Source organism: Heptranchias perlo, unplaced genomic scaffold (genome assembly GCF_035084215.1).
Source record: "Heptranchias perlo isolate sHepPer1 unplaced genomic scaffold, sHepPer1.hap1 HAP1_SCAFFOLD_244, whole genome shotgun sequence".
In the NCBI taxonomy this organism is placed as follows: domain Eukaryota; kingdom Metazoa; phylum Chordata; class Chondrichthyes; order Hexanchiformes; family Hexanchidae; genus Heptranchias; species Heptranchias perlo.
The window spans coordinates 195,724-219,565 of record NW_027139256.1 but is presented as its reverse complement, the minus strand read 5'-3'; the positions used below and the strand labels follow the sequence as shown (position 1 = coordinate 219,565).

Below are 23,842 nucleotides of genomic sequence, written 5' to 3'. Positions count from 1 at the left end.
AAACACTCCCAGGGTCAGGTACAGGGGTAGATACAGAGTAAAGCTCCCTCTACACTGTCCCATCAAACACTCCCAGGGTCAGGTGCAGGGTTAGATCCCCACAAGTCCCGCCCCTCGGGCGCCCCCCGATTGGTTGGAGGACCCGCCGCCGCCCTCGGTCCTCCAGGCGCCGCCCCCTCGTTCCCTATTGGTCCGAAGCTCACGTCAATCACCCCCCAGGATCACGTGCTGCGCCGAGGCTGAATCCGCTCCGTCCGGTGCCCGGGGAACCCTCGCACTGTCCGGTTTGGCGGGGGTTTTTTTTTTATTAACTTCATTTATCTCTCCCTCACTCTCTTAATAAACTCTCCTCCTCTCCCGGGGGGAGAGTGACCGGCGGGGCGGGGGGGCTTTAGAAACACGGCCCGAGGCCTCAGGCCCCGGCCCGCCGACTGCCACCGCCCCCCCGTGCGCATGCGCGGACTCTCAGCTGTCAATCAACCATCAAATGTCCCTCCTCCTCCTCCCCCCCCACTGGGATTTGTCCACCTTCAGTTGGAGCAACTTCTCCAGTCCCACCATTGCTGTGTCAGTCATCGTGGAAGGGTCACAGCACAGGGGTGGGGGGGCCATTCGGCCCGTCGAGCCGGTGCCGGCTCTCCGCAAGAGCGACCCAGCCAGTCCCGCACCACCCCGACCTATCCCCGCAGCCCTGCACAAATACCGACTCCCCCTCCGAAAGCCACAATCGAATCCGCCTCCACCGCCACCCCGGGCAGTGCGCTCCAGATCACAACCCCCCCCCCTCGGCCTCCCGGCGCGAAAATGTCCCTCCTCATGTCTACCCCTTGGCTCCCCCGCCAATCGCCCCAAATCTGTGTCTTCCGGTCCTTGTCCCTTCCGCCAATGGGAACAGTCTCTGTCTACGCTGTCATGCTGCTGGTCCGACATCCAGTATCGGATAAGTAGAAATTTCCTCCAAGTAAACGTTGGGTAAGACCGAAGCCGTTGTCTTCGGTCCCCGCCACAAACTCCGTTCCCCCGGCCGCCGAATCCATCCCCTGCCCTGGCCACTGTCTGAGGCTGAACCAGACCGTTCGTGACCTCGGTGTCCTATTTGACCCTCTGCTGAGCTTCCCTCCCGCCAATATCCTCATCATCACCAAGACCACCTACTTTCCACCTCCGTAACATCGCCCGTCTCTGCCCCCGCCTCAGCTCACCTGCTGCTGAAACCCTCGTCCGTGCCTCTGTCACCTCCAGACTGGGACTGTTCCAATGCTCTCTTGGCCGGCCTCCCAGCTTCCACCCTCCGTAAACTTGAGCTCATCCAAAACTCTTTTGTCATTCCCTGACTGTCCATCCTCATCCCTACCCTGACTCTCACTGCTAATAGAAAGCCTGTTTTTATTGCTTTTCGATGAAAATGAGCAAAAAGAATAATGCTCCCTCTTACCCTTTCTAAATGCGTTTCACAGGTGGAGGATTTACAAACTGGGAGCTCACGCCAAAACTCGCTCGGTTCATCGGGACCCGAATGTCATCGGCCTTTGCACATGGAAGGAGAGAGCAGCCCGGACAAACCGTACACGTGTTCCGTGTGCGGACGCGGATTCAGCCGATCGTCCCAACTGGACAGCCACATGGGCAGGCACACCGGGGAGAGACGGTATGAATGTGGCGAGTGTGGGAAGGGATTTATTTACATGTCCTCGCTGTCGAGGCACAAGAGCAGTCACACCGGGGAGAGACAGTATAAATGTGAGGACTGCGGGAAGGGATTCATTTACCCTTACCAGCTCACGAGCCACAAACGCAGTCACACCGGGGAGCGGCAGTATAAATGTGAGGACTGCGGGAAGGGATTCATATACCTGTACCAGCTCACGAGCCACAAACGCAGTCACACCGGGGACCTACTGTATAATTGTGGAGACTGCGGGATGGGATTCATTTACCCGTCCGAGCTGGAAGCTCACCGCCGCAGTCACACCGGGGAGAGGCCGTTCACCTGCTCCGTGTGCGGGAAGGGATTCGCTCAGTCGTCCAACCTGCTGACGCACCGGAAGGTTCACACTGACGAGCGGCCGTTTAAGTGTGCTGACTGCGGGAAGAGCTTCAAAAGGTCGCAGTACCTGATGAGGCACCAGCGCCGCCACACCGACGAGAGACCGTTCGGCTGCTCTGACTGCGGAAAGAGGTATCAGAACTCATCCAACCTGCTGAAACACCAGAGTGTTCACGCCCGGGAGAGGCCGTTCCCCTGCTCCGTGCGTGGGAAGGGATTCACCCAGTCATCCAGGCTGTTCGAGCACCGGCGAGTTCACACTGGGGAGAAACCTTTCGTTTGCTCCGTATGTGGAAAGGGTTTTGTTCATCCATCCACCCTTCTGAAACATCAGAGTATTCACACCGGGGAGAGGCCGTTCCCCTGCTCCCTGTGCGGGAAGGAATTCACTCAGTCATCCAGCCTGATCGCGCACCGGCGAGTTCACACTGCGGGGCGAACTTTCACCTGCTCCGAATGCGGAAAAGGATTTCTTTATTCATGCCACCTGCTGAGGCACCAGAAAATCCACACGGGGGAGAGGCCGTTCATCTGCTCTGTGTGTGGGAAAGGGTTCACTCAGTCATCCAGCCTGTTTGAGCACCAGCGTATTCACACTGGGGAGAAACCGTTCACCTGCTCCCTTTGTGGGAAGGGGTTCACTCATTCATCCAGCCTGTTGGGGCACCAGCACACTCACACAGGGGAGAAACCTTTCACCTGCTCCGTGTGTGGGAAGGGTTTCACTCAGTCATCCAGCATGTTGGGGCACCAGCGGGTTCACACCGGGGAGCGACCGTTCGCCTGCTCCGTGTGCGGGAAAGGATTCGCTCAGTCGTCCAACCTGCTAAGACACCAGCAACTTCATACCGGAAAGAGACCGTTCGCCTGCTCCACGTGCGGGAAGGGATTCACTCGGTCATCCCACCTGCTGACGCACCAGCGAGTTCACACCGATGAGACGCCGTGCACCTGCTCCGTGTGCGGGAAGGGGTTCGCTCAGTCGTCGGCCCTGCGTAGACACCAGCGCGTTCACGCTGGGGAGCAGGTCTTCAGCAAGTCATCCCACCTGCTGAGGCACCAGCGAGTTCACAGTGACGAGAGACCTTTTTAAATGTTCTGAGTGAGTGTGGGGAGAGCTTTAAAAGCTCCAGGACCTGAAGAGACACCATCGCATTTACACTGGCGAGAGTTCACCTGCGCAGTGTGTGGAAAGGCATCTATTGGTGCAACACACCAGCATCCAGCCATTCACTGCACTTTGCTGGAGAAATAATCAATTTACATTGTGTAACTATCTACCACTCACTGCATTTTGCTGGAGTAATAGAGGCATTGGAGAAGGTGCAAAGAAGATTTACTAGGATGATACCTAGGACGAACTGAGAGGTTCCACCTTTCAGGAAAGATTGAGCAGGCTGGGGATCTTTTCTCTAGAAAAGAGAAGACTGAGGGGTGACTTAATAGAGGTCTTTTAGATTATGAAAGGGTTCTTTATGGTAGACGTAGAGAAGATGTCTCCACTTGTGGGGGGTGACCAGAACTAGGGACCATAAATATAAGATAGTCACTAATAAATCCAGTCGGGAATTCAGGAGAAACTTCTTCACCCAGAGAGTGGTGAGAATGTGGAACTCGCTCCCACAAGGAGTAGTTGAGGTGACTAGTATCGATTTTAAGGGGAAGCTCGATAAACACATGAGGGAGAAGGGATTGGAAGGATATGTTGATAGGGTTAGATGAAGAGTCCAGAATGGAAAAACAGAATACTTTTTAAATGATGAGAAACTATTAAATGTTGGTATTCAGAGGGATTTGGCTGTCCTTGTACACAAAACACAGAAAGTTAGCATGCAGGTACAGCAAGCAATTAGGAAGGCAAATGGCATGTTCGCCTTTATTGCAAGGGGATTGGAGTACAAGAGTGAGGAAGTCTTACTACAATTGTACAGGGCTTTGGTGAGACCTCACCTGGAGTACTGTGTACAGTTTTGGTCTCCTTATCTAAGGAAGGATATACTTGCCTTAGAGGCGGTGCAATGAAGGTTCACTAGATTGATTCCTGGGATGAGAGGGTTGTCCTATGAGGAGAGGTTGAATAGAATGGGCCTGTATTCTCTGGAGTTTAGAAGAATAAGAGGTGATCTCATTGAAACATATAAAATTCTGAGGGGGGCTTGACAGGGTAGATGCTGAGAGGCTGTTTCCCCTGGCTGGAGAGTCTAGAACTAGGGGGCATAGTCTCAGGATAAGGGGTCGGACATTCAAGACTGAGATGAGGAGGAATTTCTTCACTCAGAGGGTTGTGAATCTTTGGAATTCTCTACCCCAGAGGGCTGTGGATGCTGAGCCGTTGAATATATTCAAGGCTGAGATTGATAGATTTTTGAACACTAAGTGAATCAAGAGATATGGGGATCGGGCGGGAAAGTGGAATTGAGGTCGAAGATCAGCCATGATCTGATTGAATTGAGCGGAGCAGGCTCGAGGGGCCAAATGGCCTACTCCTGCTCCTTTTTCTTATGAACAAGGGTGGCAGGAGGCTAACGTGGAGCGAAAACACCAGCATTGACCTGTTGGGCTGAATGGCCTTTTTCTCTGCTGTACATTCTTTGTAATTGTTTATAAACAATCAATTTGTAACACGTAACTAACCTCCACTCATATGCATTTTGCTGGAGAAATCAGCCTGCTTTTATCGGGAGAAGTTGCTGTAGTTTCGGTCATGTTTGCTGCAGTTGGTAGAGACACTTTTTAAACAGACTGTAAATAAACTTTGTTTGCTGTAAAATACACCATTTGCTGTTTTGATGGAGAAAATAGGGAGAAGCTATTTCCTCTGGCAAGTGGGTCGGCAACCAGAGGTCAGAGATTTAAAGTAATTGGCAAAAGAACTGCAGTGGAAATGAGGAGAACTTTTCTCACACGGAGGGTTATTATGACCTGGGAACGCACTCCCTGAAAGGGCGGTGGAAGCAGATCCCATAGGAACTTTCAAAAGGCAATTGGACGTGTCGTTGAAGAGGACTAATCTGCAGGGTTTGTTTTTTATTCGTTCATGGGATGTGGGCGTCGCTGGCGAGGCCGGCATTTATTGCCCATCCCTAATTGCCCCTTGAGAAGGTGGTGGTGGTGAGCCGCCTTCTTGAACCGCTGCAGTCCGTGTGGGGAAGGTTCTCCCACAGTGCTGTTAGGAAGGGAGTTCCAGGATTTTGACCCAGCGACGGTGAAGGAACGGCCGATATATTTCCAAGTCGGGATGGTGTGTGACTCGGAGGGGAACGTGCAGGTGGGTGTTGTTCCCATGCGCCTGCTGCCCTTGTCCTTCTAGGTGGTAGAGGTCGCGGGTTTGGGAGGTGCTGTCGAAGAAGCCTTGGCGAATTGCTGCAGTGCGTCCTGTGGATCCCGAGGGAAGCTGGGGAAGCAGGTGAGTGCAATAAATGCCGGCCTCGCCAGCGACGCCCTCATCCCATGAACGAATATAAAAAAAGTATAAACCATCAGGTTTGTCTGCCTTCAGTTTGAGTCATTTCTATGTTACCGTACCCAGGGTACAGTAGCATAGTGGTTATGTTACTGGACTAGTAATCCAGAGGTCGGGACTAATAAATCTGGAGACATAGGTTCAAATCCCGCCACGGCAGCTGGGGAATTTAAATTCAGTTAATTAAAGCTAGTATCAGTAATGAAACTACCGGATTGTCGTAAAAACCCATCTGGTTCACTAATGTCCTTTGGGGAAGGAAACCTGCCGTCCTTACCCGGTCTGGCCTCTATGTGACTCCAGACCCACAGCAATGTGGTTGATTCTTAATAGCCCTCTATTTTTTTGTAGCCGGATTGTTTAACAAAGACATAAGAATATTGCAGCAGCTCAAGGCAGCGACTCACCCCCACCTTCTCGAGGGCAACTAGGGACGGCCAATAAATGCCGGCCTCGCCAGCGACGCCCACATCCCATGCACGAATTTTTTAAAAGTCCCATTTCTCTCTGAATAATAAGAGAACTTCGAGGCCTCCCAAGGTGCTTTACATCCAATGAAGTGCAGTCACTGTTGTAATGTAGGAAACGCGGCAGACAATTTGCGCACAGCAAGATCCCAAGCAACGTGGTAATGACCGGATCATCCGTTTTACGGACGTCGGTTGACCACTGACAGTTCTTCAGCCATCTCTGGTGGTTCGACGATCCCAATATCCACCTCTTGGGTAAAAACTGAGGCCTTATTGAGTCTCTCTGCCATTCCCTCACTCTCCGCTACACATTTGCCTCCTTTGTTCCTTAGCGGCCTTACCCTGACTCTCCTCTTCCTGCTAATGTGCTGATAGAAAGCCTTTGAGGACAATTAGCAAAAAAAAAACATGCTCCCTCCAACCCTTTCTAAACCCGTTTTGCAGGATTTTTTTTTTTATTCGTTCACGGGATGTGGGCGTCGCTGGCGAGGCCAGCATTTATTGCCCATCCCTAATTGCCCTCGAGAAGGTGGTGGTGAGGCCATTTCAGAATCAACCACATTGCTGTGGGTCTGGAGTCACATATAGGCCAGACCGGGTAAGGATGGCAGGTTTCCTTCCCTAAAGGACATTAGTGAACCAGATGGGTTTTTACAACAATCCGGTAGTTTCATGGCCATCATTACTGATACTAGTATTTTAATTCCAGATTTTATTTAATTAATTGAATTTAAATTCGCCAGCTGCCGTGGTGGGATTTGAACTCATGACTCTGGATTTTAGTCCAGGCCTCTGGATTACTAGCCCAGTAACATAACCACTATGCTACCGTCCCCTTAGAAGTGGAGCATTTACAGACTGGAAGCTCAAACCGAACATCACATCAGGATCTGACAGAGTCATTCTGTTCATCGGGAACTACTCTGCTCCACCGTGCCTTCAGCTGCCCGGGGCCCTAAGCTCTGGAATTCCCTCCCTAAACCTCTCCGCCTCTCTCTCCTCCTTTAAGACGCTCCTTAAAACCTGCCTCTTTGACTAAGGTTTCAGTCACCCGTCCTAATATCTCCGCCTTTCTCTGATTACGCTCCCGCGAAGCTCCGCGGAACGTTTTACTACGTTCAAGGCGCTGTATAAAGGCGAGCTGTTGCTGTTTAACATCACTGGCCTTTGCACACGGAAGCAGAAAGCAGCAATCGCAGCGCGGGCGAACCGCAGACGTGTTCCACGTGTGGACGGGGATTCGACCGATCGTCCAACCTGCTGAAACACCAGCGGGCTCACGCCGGGGAGAGGCCGTTCGCCTGCTCCGTGTGCGGGAAGGGATTCGCTCAGTCGACCGCTCTTGAGACACCAGCAACTTCACACCGGGGAGAGGCCGTTCGCCTGCTCCGTGTGCGGGAAGGGGTTCGCTCAGTTATCTGACCTGCGGAGACACCGGCGAGTTCACACTGGAGAGAGGCTGTTCGCCTGCGGGAAGAGATTTGCTGACACAACCAAGCTGCTGGCACACCAGCGATTGCACACTGGGGAGAGGCCGTACACCTGCTCCGTGTGCGGGAAGGGATTCACGCAGTCCTCTGCCTTGATGATACACCAGCACGTGCACACGAGGGAGAGACTGTGCACCTGCCCCGTGTGTGGGAAAGGCTTCAGTGATTCATCCAGCCTGCTAACACACCAGCGAGTTCACACTGACGAGGGACCGTTTAAATGTTCTGACTGTGGGAAGAACTTTAAAAGCTCCAATAACCTGATGTTACACCAATGCTATCGCACTGCTGTTAGGCCGTTCGTCTGCTCCGTGTGGGGGAAGGGATTCACTCGGTCATCCCACCTTCTGAGACAGCAGCGAGCTCGCACTGTTCTGTAGCGTGGGGCCCTGCAGACAGCTGGGGCGGCATGGAAGTGGAGTGAAAGAATGTTTCATAAATTTTGTACTGCTCTTTAATCTTTCAGATTGTTGTGCTGATGATTCTCTTTATTTTGACAGTTCATGGTGTTACATAGAACGTACAGCACAGAAACAGGCCATTCGGCCCATCAGTTCCATGCTGGTGTTTATGCTCCACACGAGCCTCCTCCCTCCCTCCTCCATCTCACCCTCTCACCATCTCCTTCTATTCCTTTCTCCCTCATGTGTTTATCGAGCTTCCCCTTAAATCCATCTACACTATTCACCTCAACCACTGCTTGTGGGAGCGAGTTCCACATTCTCACCACTCTCTGGGTAAAGAAGTTTCTCCTGAATTCCCTACTGGATTTATTAGTGACCATCTTATATTTATGGCCCCATAAATGTGATGGGATTCTGTTACGCTGACCGGCATGTTGTCGTTCTTTGATTTGTTCTGAAACATTACTGAGCCCCTGTGCCCGTGTTATGGGATGAAGTGTCAGACAAGTAAAGCCACAATGTCTGGGTGTGAATATAATAACAGGTGTGATAACCAGAACGGGCTTGTGGTTATGGTCTGGTCACAGATGAACGAAATTCCTCGAATTTAGCAGTGGTTCAGGAGGAGATCGACAGGTGGGTCCAAACAATCCCATTTCCTGAGTGGTGACCAAACTTGTATATAAAAGAAAAAAATTACAGGGCGACAGGGGGAAAAGAGCAGGGGAGTGGGATTAATTGGATAGCCCTTTCAAAGAGCCGGCACAGGCACGATGCGCCAAATGGCCTCCTGTGCTGTAACGTACTACGATAAGAACAGGCCGTTTAAGCTGTTGTCAGTTGGAACAGACTCGAGAAGATTGTGTGTGAAGCCACTGTATTTCTGTTCCCCAGATTGAGGGAATTATCACCGGGCTTTATTAAGAGCTCTACGTAATCCAGATCCGGAGAGACCATTTTTGTTATTGTGAGCTTGATTGTCTGAAACACTAGGACTCCCGATCATTAGAGTCAACCTCAGTGCGTGGAAAGAGATCCCCTGGTTTATCCCGCCTGCTGACACACCCACAGTCTCTACATTTGACTGCGGTGGTTCGATTCCACTCGTTTCATAGAATTACATAGAATTTACAGCACAGAAACAGGCCATTCGGCCCATCGGGTCTATCCCGGTGTTTATGCTCCACACGAGCCTCCTCCCTCCCGACTCCATCTCACCCTCTCACCATCTCCTTCTATCCCTTTCTCCCTCATGTGTTTATCGAGCTTCCCCTTAAATCCATCTCCACTATTCACCTCAACCACTCCTTGTGGGAGCGAGTTCCACATTCTCACCGCTCTCTGGGTGAAGAAGTTTCTCCTGAATTCCCGATTGGATTTATTAGTGACTATCTTATATTTATGGCCCCCCTGGTTCTGGTCTCCCCCACAAGTGGAAACATCTTCTCTACCTCTACCCTATCGAACCCTTTCATAATCTTAAAGACCTCCATCAGGTCGCCCCTCAGTCCTCTCTTTTCAAGAGGAACGAGCCCCGGCCTGTTCAGCCTTTCCTGATCGGTGGAACCTCTCAGTTCCATTATCATCCCAGTAAATCGTTTTTGCACCTTCTCCAGTGCCTGTATATTTCCTGTAAACCTATTATAAAAACCTGAGCTAATCAGTGGTGCAACAAACAGCCTTGTGTAAAATAAGGGGAATAAACCCCCCTCCCCCCAGACCCCGAACAAGGGGACCGCAGCAAGTCGTTGCCCTGACGACCGAGCCGGCGCAAGTCCCGCCCCTCGGGCGCCCCCCGATTGGTTGGAGGACCCGCTGCCGCCCTCCAGGCGACGCCCCCTCGCTCCCTATTGGTCGGAAGCTCACGTCAATCACCCCCGTGTGGGGTTGCTGGGGGGGGGCGGCCCGGATCACGTGTGTCCCCCACCCCCCGGGAGAAGCATCACCTGCTCCGCCGAGGCTGAATCCGCTCCGTCCGGTGCCCGGGGAACCCTCGCGCTCTCCGGCTTGGCTCCCTCTCTCCGATAAAACTCACTTTCCGCCGGTTATTCGGACTCTCAACGGGGTTACCGGCCTGACCCAGAGCGCCCCGCGCGTTGTATCCGGGTGACGGGGGCGCAGGCGCATTAGGGGCTCATTCTTGGACCGCGAGCGTGTTCTGCATCCAACAGAGGCGCATGAATCCGACCGCAACCTTCAGCCTTCTTTGACCGAGCTTCTAGTCGCTCGGCTAATCCCGGGGATGAGGGGGCGGACATATGAGGAGAGGTTGAGTAGATTGGGACTCGACTCATTGGAGTTCAGAAGAATGAGAGGCGATCTTATTGAAACATATAAGATTGTGAAGGGGCTTGATCGGGTGGATGCGGTAAGGATGGTCCCAAGGATGGGTGAAACTAGAATGAGGGGGCATAATCTTCGAATAAGGGGCTGCTCTTTCAAAACTGAGATGAGGAGAAACTTCTTCACTCAGAGGGTGGTGGGTCTGTGGAATTTGCTGCCCCAGGAAGCTGTGTAAGCTACATCATTAAATAAATTTAAAACAGAAATAGACAGTTTCCTAGAAGTAAAGGGAATTAGGGGTTACGGGGAGCGGGCAGGAAATTGGACATGAATTTAGATTTGAGGTTAGGATCAGATCAGCCATGATCTTATTGAATGGCGGAGCAGGCTCGAGGGGCCGATTGGCCTACTCCTGCTCCTATTTCTTATGTTCTTATCTCCAACTTTGGCTCGGTGTCAGTTTTCTTTCTCTGATCACGCTCCCGTGAAGCTCCCCGGGACGTTTTACTACGTTAAAGGCGCTGTATAAAAGGCCAGCTGTTGTTGTTTAACATCACTGGCCTTTGCACATGGAAGCAGAAAGCAGCAATCGCAGCGCGGGCAAACCGTAGACGTGTTCCGCGTGTGGACTCACTTTCGACCGATCGTCTGACCCGCTGCGACGCCAGCGGGTTCACACCGGGGAGAGGCCGTGTGCGGGAAGGGATTCACTCGTCCATCCGCCCTGCTGACGCGTCAGGGTGTTCGCGCTGTTGAGAGATCGTTCATATGTTCTGAGTGTGGGAAAAACTGCCAGGCCCCGCAGAGACACCAAGGCACTCAGACCGGAAAGAGGCCGTTCACCTGCTCCCTGCGCGGGAGGGGATTCACTCGGTCATCCGCTACGTTGAGACACCAGCAACCTCGCACTGACGAGGAATATTTTAAACGTTCTGAACGTGGGAAGAGCTCTAAAAGCTCCGAGTACCTGAAGAGGCACCAACGTTATCACACGGGGGAAGAGGCCGTTCACTTGCTCTTCGTGCGGGAAGGGTTTCGCTGACACATCCAGCCTGCAGCGTTAACGCTGACGAGAGACCGTTTAAACGTCCTGACTGTGAGAAAAGGTTTAAAAGCTCCCGGGACCGGGAGGTGCACCAGCACCTTCACACTGGGGACAGTTCACCTGCGGACTGTGTGAAAAGGGATCCCCTGGTTTATCCCAACAGCTGACACACCAGAGTCTCCACGTTTGACTGCGCTGGTTCGATTCCACTGTTTCCGATGCCTTTAAATCACATCCGGGACTGATCCATGTTAATTATGGCAAATGGGACCTGTTGATGTTAGGAGCCCCTAAATCTACACTGGATTTTAATATCACATAAGAAATATTGTCTTTGTACGTTAAATACATCAGCTTTGTTTTAAACCCACAATCTATTGAGTCCTTGTTTCTAACATACAACAAGAGCCAATCGATGAGGTGTTCCAGACATTCCCTGTTGTGTCAATATCTGTGTCCTGGGGAGGAGCGGATGGGTTTGTGTCCCTTTTTCTGGGTGAATTTTTGTTCTCATCGAGGGGCTGGATGTCACTGTGGGGAATGGAAGATTTTATCATTCTCAGCACCTGGGGCAAACATCAAACACTCCCAGGGCAGGTACAGGGTTAGATACAGAGTAAAGCTCCCTCGACACTGTCCCGTCAAACACTCCCAGGGCAGGTACAGGGTCAGATACAGAGTAAAGCTCCCTCTACACTGTCCCATCAAACACTCCCAGGGCAGGTACAGGGTCAGATACAGAGTAAAGCTCCCTCCACACTGTCCCATCAAACACTCCCAGGGAAAGTACAGGGTTAGATAAAGAGTAAAGCTCCCTCCACACTGTCCCATCAAACACTCCCAGGGCAGGTACAGAGTTAGATACAGAGTAAAGCTCCCTCCACACTGTCCCGTCAAACACTGCCAGGGCAGGTACAGGGTTAGATACAGAGTAAAGCTCCCTCCACACTGTCCCGTCAAACACTCCCAGGGTCAGGTACAGGGTTAGATACAGAGTAAAGCTCCCTCTACACTGTCCCATCAAACACTCCCAGGGCAGGTACAGGGTTAGATACAGAGTAAAGCTCCCTCTACACTGTCCCATCAAACACTCCCAGGGCAGGTACAGGGTTAGATACAGAGTAAAGCTCCCTCCACACTGTCCCGTCAAACACTCCCAGGGTCAGGTACAGGGTTAGATACAGAGTAAAGCTCCCTCTACACTGTCCCATCAAACACTCCCAGGGCAGGTACAGGGTTAGATACAGAGTAAAGCTCCCTCTACACTGTCCCATCAAACACTCCCAGGGCAGGTACAGGGTTAGATACAGAGTAAAGCTCCCTCGACACTGTCCCATCAAACACTCCCAGGGCAGGTACAGGGTTAGATACAGAGTAAAGCTCCCTCTACACTGTCCCGTCAAACACTCCCAGGGTCAGGTACAGGGTTAGATACAGAGTAAAGCTCCCTCGACACTGTCCCGTCAAACACTCCCAGGGCAGGTCCAGGGTCAGATACAGAGTAAAGCTCCCTCTACACTGTCCCATCAAACACTCCCAGGGCAGGTACAGGGTCAGATACAGAGTAAAGCTCCCTCTACACTGTCCCATCAAACACTCCCAGGGCAGGTACAGAGTTAGATACAGAGTAAAGCTCCCTCCACACTGTCCCGTCAAACACTGCCAGGGCAGGTACAGGGTTAGATACAGAGTAAAGCTCCCTCCACACTGTCCCATCAAACACTCCCAGGGTTAGGTACAGGGTTAGATACAGAGTAAAGCTCCCTCTACACTGTCCCATCAAACACTCCCAGGGCAGGTACAGGGTTAGACACAGAGTAAAGCTCCCTCTGCACTGTACCATCAAACACTCCCAGGGCAGGTACAGGGTTAGATACAGAGTAAAGCTCCCTCTACACTGTCCCATCAAACACTCCCAGGGCAGGTACAGGGTTAGATACAGAGTAAAGCTCCCTCTACACTGTCCCGTCAAACACTCCCAGGGTCAGGTACAGGGTTAGATACAGAGTAAAGCTCCCTCTACACTGTCCCATCAAACACTCCCAGGGCAGGTACAGGGTTAGATACAGAGTAAAGCTCCCTCTACACTGTCCCATCAAACACTCCCAGGGCAGGTACAGGGTTAGATACAGAGTAAAGCTCCCTCGACACTGTCCCATCAAACACTCCCAGGGCAGGTACAGGGTTAGATACAGAGTAAAGCTCCCTCTACACTGTCCCATCAAACACTCCCAGGGCAGGTACAGGGTTAGATACAGAGTAAAGCTCCCTCTACACTGTCCCATCAAACACTCCCAGGGCAGGGACAGGGTTAGATACAGAGTAAAGCTCCCTCGACACTGTCCCATCAAACACTCCCAGGGCAGGTACAGGGTTAGATACAGAGTAAAGCTCCCTCTACACTGTCCCATCAAACACTCCCAGGGCAGGTACAGGGTTAGATACAGAGTAAAGCTCCCTCCACACTGTCCCATCAAACACTCCCAGGGTCAGGTACAGGGTTAGATACAGAGTAAAGCTCCCTCCACACTGTCCCGTTAAACACTCCCAGGGTCAGGTACAGGGTTAGATACAGAGTAAAGCTCCCTCGACATTGTCCCGTCAAACACTCCCGGGTCAGGTGCAGGGTCAGATACAGAGTAAAGCTCCCTCCACACTGTCCCATCAAACACTCCCAGGGTCAGGTACAGGGTTAGATACAGAGTAAAGCTCCCTCGACACTGTCCCATCAAACACTCCCAGGGTCAGGTACAGGGTTAGATACAGAGTAAAGCTCCCTCTACATTGTCCCGTCAAACACTCCCGGGTCAGGTACAGGGTCAGAGACAGAGTAAAGCTCCCTCTACACTGTCCCATCAAACACTCCGAGGGCAGGTACAGGGTTAGATGCAGAGTAAAGCTCCCTCTACACTGTCCCGTCAAACACTCCCAGGGCAGGTACAGGGTCAGATACAGAGTAAAGCTCCCTCGACACTGTCCCATCAAACACTCCCAGGGTCAGGTACAGGGTCAGATACAGAGTAAAGCTCCCTCTGCACTGTCCCATCAAACACTCCCAGGGCAAGTACAGGGTTAGATAAAGAGTAAAGCTCCCTCTACACTGTCCCATCAAACACTCCCAGGGCAGGTACAGGGTCAGATACAGAGTAAAGCTCCCTCTACACTGTCCCATCAAACACTCCCAGGGCAGGTACAGGGTTAGATGCAGAGTAAAGCTCCCTCTACACTGTCCCGTCAAACACTCCCAGGGCAGGTACAGGGTCAGATACAGAGTAAAGCTCCCTCTACACTGTCCCATCAAACACTCCCAGGGTCAGGTACAGGGTCAGATACAGAGTAAAGCTCCCTCTACACTGTCCCATCAAACACTCCCAGGGCAAGTACAGGGTCAGATAAAGAGTAAAGCTCCCTCTACACTGTCCCATCAAACACTCCCAGGGCAGGTACAGGGTCAGATACAGAGTAAAGCTCCCTCTACACTGTCCCATCAAACACTCCCAGGGCAGGTACAGGGTCAGATACAGAGTAAAGCTCCCTCTACACTGTCCCGTCAAACACTCCCAGGGCAGGTACAGGGTTAGATACAGAGTAAAGCTCCCTCTACACTGTCCCATCAAACACTCCCAGGGCAGGTACAGGGTTAGATACAGAGTAAAGCTCCCTCTACACTGTCCCATCAAACACTCCCAGGGCAGGTACAGGGTTAGATACAGAGTAAAGCTCCCTCCACACTGTCCCGTCAAACACTCCCAGGGTCAGGTACAGGGTTAGATACAGAGTAAAGCTCCCTCTACACTGTCCCATCAAACACTCCCAGGGCAGGTACAGGGTTAGATACAGAGTAAAGCTCCCTCTGCACTGTCCCATCAAACACTCCCAGGGCAGGTACAGGGTTAGATACAGAGTAAAGCTCCCTCGACACTGTCCCATCAAACACTCCCAGGGCAGGTACAGGGTTAGATACAGAGTAAAGCTCCCTCTACACTGTCCCGTCAAACACTCCCAGGGTCAGGTACAGGGTTAGATACAGAGTAAAGCTCCCTCGACACTGTCCCGTCAAACACTCCCAGGGCAGGTCCAGGGTCAGATACAGAGTAAAGCTCCCTCTACACTGTCCCATCAAACACTCCCAGGGCAGGTACAGGGTCAGATACAGAGTAAAGCTCCCTCTACACTGTCCCATCAAACACTCCCAGGGCAGGTACAGAGTTAGATACAGAGTAAAGCTCCCTCCACACTGTCCCGTCAAACACTGCCAGGGCAGGTACAGGGTTAGATACAGAGTAAAGCTCCCTCCACACTGTCCCATCAAACACTCCCAGGGTGAGGTACAGGGTTAGATACAGAGTAAAGCTCCCTCTACACTGTCCCATCAAACACTCCCAGGGCAGGTACAGGGTTAGATACAGAGTAAAGCTCCCTCTGCACTGTACCATCAAACACTCCCAGGGCAGGTACAGGGTTAGATACAGAGTAAAGCTCCCTCTACACTGTCCCATCAAACACTCCCAGGGCAGGTACAGGGTTAGATACAGAGTAAAGCTCCCTCTACACTGTCCCGTCAAACACTCCCAGGGTCAGGTACAGGGTTAGATACAGAGTAAAGCTCCCTCTACACTGTCCCATCAAACACTCCCAGGGCAGGTACAGGGTTAGATACAGAGTAAAGCTCCCTCTACACTGTCCCATCAAACACTCCCAGGGCAGGTACAGGGTTAGATACAGAGTAAAGCTCCCTCGACACTGTCCCATCAAACACTCCCAGGGCAGGTACAGGGTTAGATACAGAGTAAAGCTCCCTCTACACTGTCCCATCAAACACTCCCAGGGCAGGTACAGGGTTAGATACAGAGTAAAGCTCCCTCTACACTGTCCCATCAAACACTCCCAGGGCAGGTACAGGGTTAGATACAGAGTAAAGCTCCCTCGACACTGTCCCATCAAACACTCCCAGGGCAGGTACAGGGTTAGATACAGAGTAAAGCTCCCTCTACACTGTCCCATCAAACACTCCCAGGGCAGGTACAGGGTTAGATACAGAGTAAAGCTCCCTCCACACTGTCCCATCAAACACTCCCAGGGTCAGGTACAGGGTTAGATACAGAGTAAAGCTCCCTCCACACTGTCCCGTTAAACACTCCCAGGGTCAGGTACAGGGTTAGATACAGAGTAAAGCTCCCTCGACATTGTCCCGTCAAACACTCCCGGGTCAGGTGCAGGGTCAGATACAGAGTAAAGCTCCCTCCACACTGTCCCATCAAACACTCCCAGGGTCAGGTACAGGGTTAGATACAGAGTAAAGCTCCCTCGACACTGTCCCATCAAACACTCCCAGGGTCAGGTACAGGGTTAGATGCAGAGTAAAGCTCCCTCTACATTGTCCCGTCAAACACTCCCGGGTCAGGTCCAGGGTCAGAGACAGAGTAAAGCTCCCTCTACACTGTCCCATCAAACACTCCGAGGGCAGGTACAGGGTTAGATGCAGAGTAAAGCTCCCTCTACACTGTCCCGTCAAACACTCCCAGGGCAGGTACAGGGTCAGATACAGAGTAAAGCTCCCTCGACACTGTCCCATCAAACACTCCCAGGGTCAGGTACAGGGTCAGATACAGAGTAAAGCTCCCTCTGCACTGTCCCATCAAACACTCCCAGGGCAAGTACAGGGTTAGATAAAGAGTAAAGCTCCCTCTACACTGTCCCATCAAACACTCCCAGGGCAGGTACAGGGTCAGATACAGAGTAAAGCTCCCTCTACACTGTCCCATCAAACACTCCCAGGGCAGGTACAGGGTTAGATGCAGAGTAAAGCTCCCTCTACACTGTCCCGTCAAACACTCCCAGGGCAGGTACAGGGTCAGATACAGAGTAAAGCTCCCTCTACACTGTCCCATCAAACACTCCCAGGGTCAGGTACAGGGTCAGATACAGAGTAAAGCTCCCTCTACACTGTCCCATCAAACACTCCCAGGGCAAGTACAGGGTCAGATAAAGAGTAAAGCTCCCTCTACACTGTCCCATCAAACACTCCCAGGGCAGGTACAGGGTCAGATACAGAGTAAAGCTCCCTCTACACTGTCCCATCAAACACTCCCAGGGCAGGTACAGGGTCAGATACAGAGTAAAGCTCCCTCTACACTGTCCCGTCAAACACTCCCAGGGCAGGTGCAGGGTTAGATACAGAGTAAAGCTCCCTCTACACTATCCCATCAAACACTCCCAGGGCAGGTACAGGGTTAGATACAGAGTAAAGCTCCCTCTGCACTGTCCCATCAAACACTCCCAGGGCAGGTACAGGGTTAGATACAGAGTAAAGCTCCCTCTACACTGTCCCATCAAACACTCCCAGGGCAGGTACAGGGTTAGATACAGAGTAAAGCTCCCTCTACACTGTCCCATCAAACACTCCCAGGGTCAGGTACAGGGTTAGATACAGAGTAAAGCTCCCTCTACACTGTCCCATCAAACACTCCCAGGGTCAGGTACAGGGTTAGATACAGAGTAAAGCTCCCTCTACACTGTCCCATCAAACACTCCCAGGGCAGGTACAGGGTTAGATACAGAGTAAAGCTCCCTCTACACTGTCCCATCAAACACTCCCAGGGTCAGGTACAGGGTTAGATACAGAGTAAAGCTCCCTCTACACTGTCCCATCAAACACTCCCAGGGTCAGGTACAGGGTTAGATACAGAGTAAAGCTCCCTCTACACTGTCCCATCAAACACTCCCAGGGCAGGTACAGGGTTAGATACAGAGTAAAGCTCCCTCTACACTGTCCCGTCAAACACTCCCAGGGTCAGGTACAGGGTTAGATACAGAGTAAAGCTCCCTCCACACTGTCCCATCAAACACTCCCAGGGCAGGTACAGGGTTAGATACAGAGTAAAGCTCCCTCTACACTGTCCCATCAAACACTCCCAGGGTCAGGTACAGGGTTAGATACAGAGTAAAGCTCCCTCTACACTGTCCCATCAAACACTCCCAGGGCAGGTACAGGGTTAGATACAGAGTAAAGCTCCCTCTACACTGTCCCATCAAACACTCCCAGGGTCAGGTACAGGGTTAGATACAGAGTAAAGCTCCCTCTACACTGTCCCATCAAACACTCCCAGGGTCAGGTACAGGGTTAGATACAGAGTAAAGCTCCCTCTACACTGTCCCATCAAACACTCCCAGGGTCAGGTACAGGGTCAGATACAGAGTAAAGCTCCCTCTACACTGTCCCATCAAACACTCCCAGGGCAAGTACAGGGTCAGATAAAGAGTAAAGCTCCCTCTACACTGTCCCATCAAACACTCCCAGGGCAGGTACAGGGTCAGATACAGAGTAAAGCTCCCTCTACACTGTCCCATCAAACACTCCCAGGGCAGGTACAGGGTCAGATACAGAGTAAAGCTCCCTCTACACTGTCCCGTCAAACACTCCCAGGGCAGGTACAGGGTTAGATACAGAGTAAAGCTCCCTCTACACTGTCCCATCAAACACTCCCAGGGCAGGTACAGGGTTAGATACAGAGTAAAGCTCCCTCTACACTGTCCCATCAAACACTCCCAGGGCAGGTACAGGGTTAGATACAGAGTAAAGCTCCCTCCACACTGTCCCGTCAAACACTCCCAGGGTCAGGTACAGGGTTAGATACAGAGTAAAGCTCCCTCTACACTGTCCCATCAAACACTCCCAGGGCAGGTACAGGGTTAGATACAGAGTAAAGCTCCCTCTGCACTGTCCCATCAAACACTCCCAGGGCAGGTACAGGGTTAGATACAGAGTAAAGCTCCCTCGACACTGTCCCATCAAACACTCCCAGGGCAGGTACAGGGTTAGATACAGAGTAAAGCTCCCTCTACACTGTCCCGTCAAACACTCCCAGGGTCAGGTACAGGGTTAGATACAGAGTAAAGCTCCCTCGACACTGTCCCGTCAAACACTCCCAGGGCAGGTCCAGGGTCAGATACAGAGTAAAGCTCCCTCTACACTGTCCCATCAAACACTCCCAGGGCAGGTACAGGGTCAGATACAGAGTAAAGCTCCCTCTACACTGTCCCATCAAACACTCCCAGGGCAGGTACAGAGTTAGATACAGAGTAAAGCTCCCTCCACACTGTCCCGTCAAACACTGCCAGGGCAGGTACAGGGTTAGATACAGAGTAAAGCTCCCTCCACACTGTCCCATCAAACACTCCCAGGGTGAGGTACAGGGTTAGATACAGAGTAAAGCTCCCTCTACACTGTCCCATCAAACACTCCCAGGGCAGGTACAGGGTTAGATACAGAGTAAAGCTCCCTCTGCACTGTACCATCAAACACTCCCAGGGCAGGTACAGGGTTAGATACAGAGTAAAGCTCCCTCTACACTGTCCCATCAAACACTCCCAGGGCAGGTACAGGGTTAGATACAGAGTAAAGCTCCCTCTACACTGTCCCGTCAAACACTCCCAGGGTCAGGTACAGGGTTAGATACAGAGTAAAGCTCCCTCTACACTGTCCCATCAAACACTCCCAGGGCAGGTACAGGGTTAGATACAGAGTAAAGCTCCCTCTACACTGTCCCATCAAACACTCCCAGGGCAGGTACAGGGTTAGATACAGAGTAAAGCTCCCTCGACACTGTCCCATCAAACACTCCCAGGGCAGGTACAGGGTTAGATACAGAGTAAAGCTCCCTCTACACTGTCCCATCAAACACTCCCAGGGCAGGTACAGGGTTAGATACAGAGTAAAGCTCCCTCTACACTGTCCCATCAAACACTCCCAGGGCAGGTACAGGGTTAGATACAGAGTAAAGCTCCCTCGACACTGTCCCATCAAACACTCCCAGGGCAGGTACAGGGTTAGATACAGAGTAAAGCTCCCTCTACACTGTCCCATCAAACACTCCCAGGGCAGGTACAGGGTTAGATACAGAGTAAAGCTCCCTCCACACTGTCCCATCAAACACTCCCAGGGTCAGGTACAGGGTTAGATACAGAGTAAAGCTCCCTCCACACTGTCCCGTTAAACACTCCCAGGGTCAGGTACAGGGTTAGATACAGAGTAAAGCTCCCTCGACATTGTCCCGTCAAACACTCCCGGGTCAGGTGCAGGGTCAGATACAGAGTAAAGCTCCCTCCACACTGTCCCATCAAACACTCCCAGGGTCAGGTACAGGGTTAGATACAGAGTAAAGCTCCCTCGACACTGTCCCATCAAACACTCCCAGGGTCAGGTACAGGGTTAGATACAGAGTAAAGCTCCCTCTACATTGTCCCGTCAAACACTCCCGGGTCAGGTCCAGGGTCAGAGACAGAGTAAAGCTCCCTCTACACTGTCCCATCAAACACTCCGAGGGCAGGTACAGGGTTAGATGCAGAGTAAAGCTCCCTCTACACTGTCCCGTCAAACACTCCCAGGGCAGGTACAGGGTCAGATACAGAGTAAAGCTCCCTCGACACTGTCCCATCAAACACTCCCAGGGTCAGGTACAGGGTCAGATACAGAGTAAAGCTCCCTCTGCACTGTCCCATCAAACACTCCCAGGGCAAGTACAGGGTTAGATAAAGAGTAAAGCTCCCTCTACACTGTCCCATCAAACACTCCCAGGGCAGGTACAGGGTCAGATACAGAGTAAAGCTCCCTCTACACTGTCCCATCAAACACTCCCAGGGCAGGTACAGGGTTAGATGCAGAGTAAAGCTCCCTCTACACTGTCCCGTCAAACACTCCCAGGGCAGGTACAGGGTCAGATACAGAGTAAAGCTCCCTCTACACTGTCCCATCAAACACTCCCAGGGTCAGGTACAGGGTCAGATACAGAGTAAAGCTCCCTCTACACTGTCCCATCAAACACTCCCAGGGCAAGTACAGGGTCAGATAAAGAGTAAAGCTCCCTCTACACTGTCCCATCAAACACTCCCAGGGCAGGTACAGGGTCAGATACAGAGTAAAGCTCCCTCTACACTGTCCCATCAAACACTCCCAGGGCAGGTACAGGGTCAGATACAGAGTAAAGCTCCCTCTACACTGTCCCGTCAAACACTCCCAGGGCAGGTGCAGGGTTAGATACAGAGTAAAGCTCCCTCTACACTATCCCATCAAACACTCCCAGGGCAGGTACAGGGTTAGATACAGAGTAAAGCTCCCTCTGCACTGTCCCATCAAACACTCCCAGGGCAGGTACAGGGTTAGATACAGAGTAAAGCTCCCTCTACACTGTCCTATCAAACACTCCCAGGGCAGGTACAGGGTTAGATACAGAGTAAAGCTCCCTCTACACTGTCCCATCAAACACTCCCAGGGTCAGGTACAGGGTTAGATACAGAGTAAAGCTCCCTCTACACTGTCCCATCAAACACTCCCAGGGTCAGGTACAGGGTTAGATACAGAGTAAAGCTCCCTCTACACTGTCCCATCAAACACTCCCAGGGCAGGTACAGGGTTAGATACAGAGTAAAGCTCCCTCTACACTGTCCCATCAAACACTCCCAGGGTCAGGTACAGGGTTAGATACAGAGTAAAGCTCCCTCTACACTGTCCCATCAAACACTCCCAGGGCAGGTACAGGGTTAGATACAGAGTAAAGCTCCCTCTACACTGTCCCGTCAAACACTCCCAGGGTCAGGTACAGGGTTAGATACAGAGTAAAGCTCCCTCTACACTGTCCCATCAAACACTCCCAGGGCAGGTACAGGGTTAGATACAGAGTAAAGCTCCCTCTACACTGTCCCATCAAACACTCCCAGGGTCAGGTACAGGGTTAGATACAGAGTAAAGCTCCCTCTACACTGTCCCATCAAACACTCCCAGGGTCAGGTACAGGGTTAGATACAGAGTAAAGCTCCCTCTACACTGTCCCATCAAACACTCCCAGGGTCAGGTACAGGGTTAGATACAGAGTAAAGCTCCCTCTACACTGTCCCATCAAACACTCCCAGGGTCAGGTACAGGGTTAGATACAGAGTAAAGCTCCCTCTACACCGTCCCATCAAACACTCCCAGGGCAGGTACAGGGTTAGATACAGAGTAAAGCTCCCTCTACACTGTCCCATCAAACACTCCCAGGGTCAGGTACAGGGTTAGATACAGAGTAAAGCTCCCTCTACACTGTCCCATCAAACACTCCCAGGGTCAGGTACAGGGTTAGATACAGAGTAAAGCTCCCTCTACACTGTCCCATCAAACACTCCCAGGGCAGGTACAGGGTTAGATACAGAGTAAAGCTCCCTCTACACTGTCCCATCAAACACTCCCAGGGCAGGTACAGGGTTAGATACAGAGTAAAGCTCCCTCTACACTGTCCCATCAAACACTCCCAGGGTTCGATACAGAGTAAAGCTCCCTCTGCACTGAAACACTCCCAGGGTACAGGTGCAGAGTGAAGACCCACAAGTCCCGCCCCTCGGGCGCCCCCCGATTGGTCGGAGGACCCGCCGCCTCCCTCGGTCCTCCAGGTGACGCCCCCTCGCTCCCCATTGGCCCGAACCTCACGTCAATCACCCACCCCCCGCGGATCACGTGTCCGTGAGAAAATTTCCCCGCTGCGGCGAACGGAAGCGCCGCTCGGCGGCCACGGAGGGCCCCGGAGGCCGAAGGCCGACCCGCAGGTTTGGATTTTCCCCTTAACTCTCCGTCCTCGTCTCGCCCTTCGGGGCACCGGGGAAAACTCGGTTTGGCCGCTCCCGTGGAATTTCCCCTCTCTGAAGGGACGCGGGCCTGACCGTCCCTCCGCCCGGGACTCCACCGCGCAGGCGCAGCCCCTGGGTGGGGGGAGGGGGGTGAGCGTGAGCATGAGCATGCGCGGTGTGGACCAGCCCCTGAGCATGCGCGGTGTGGACCTGACCGGAGCATGCGCGGTGTGGACCCATGGAGGCTGAGCGGGTCAGAAAGGGGGCGGGGCTTTGGTCCCATTGTCTGGAGGACAAAAAAGAGCAAATCCCACAATATAATATATTATAATATATAAAATATATATCCCGACAATGATGGGTGTCCCACAATATAATATATTATTGGATATAAAATATATATCCCGACAATGATGGGGTGTCCCACAATATAATATATTATTGGATATAAAATATATATCCCGACAATGATGGGTGTCCCACAATATAATATATTATAATATATAAAATATATATCCCGACAATGAAGGGTGTCCCACAATATAATATATTATTGGATATAAAATATATATCCCGACAATGATGGGGTGTCCCACAATATAATATATTATTGGATATAAAATATATATCCCGACAATGATGGGTGTCCCACAATATAATATATTATAATATATAAAATATATATCCCGACAATGATGGGTGTCCCACAATATAATATATTATTGGATATAAAATATATATCCCGACAATGATGGGGTGTCCCACAATATAATATATTATTGGATATAAAATATATATCCCGACAATGATGGGTGTCCCACAATATAATATATTATAATATATAAAATATATATCCCGACAATGAAGGGTGTCCCACAATATAATATATTATAATATATAAAATATATATCCCGACAATGATGGGTGTCCCACAATATAATATATTATTGGATATAAAATATATATCCCGACAATGATGGGGTGTCCCACAATATAATATATTATTGGATATAAAATATATATCCCGACAATGATGGGGTGT

At 51.5% G+C, this 23,842-nt stretch overlaps 1 protein-coding gene across 1 annotated transcript in view; it reads left to right on the top strand.

Moving 5' to 3' along the window:
• The first annotated feature begins 222 nt into the window (after nt 1-222).
• The window catches only part of LOC137310356 (uncharacterized), a 61,949-nt gene continuing 38,329 nt past the window's right edge, over nt 223-23,842 (top strand). Inside the window, 6 exon segments of the mRNA XM_067978204.1 lie at nt 223-284; nt 1,458-3,120; nt 7,164-7,288; nt 7,335-7,846; nt 10,917-11,189; nt 22,651-22,779. Coding sequence (XP_067834305.1) covers nt 1,536-3,120; nt 7,164-7,288; nt 7,335-7,846; nt 10,917-11,189; nt 22,651-22,779 — 2,624 coding nt within the window. The 5' untranslated portion in view covers nt 223-284; nt 1,458-1,535.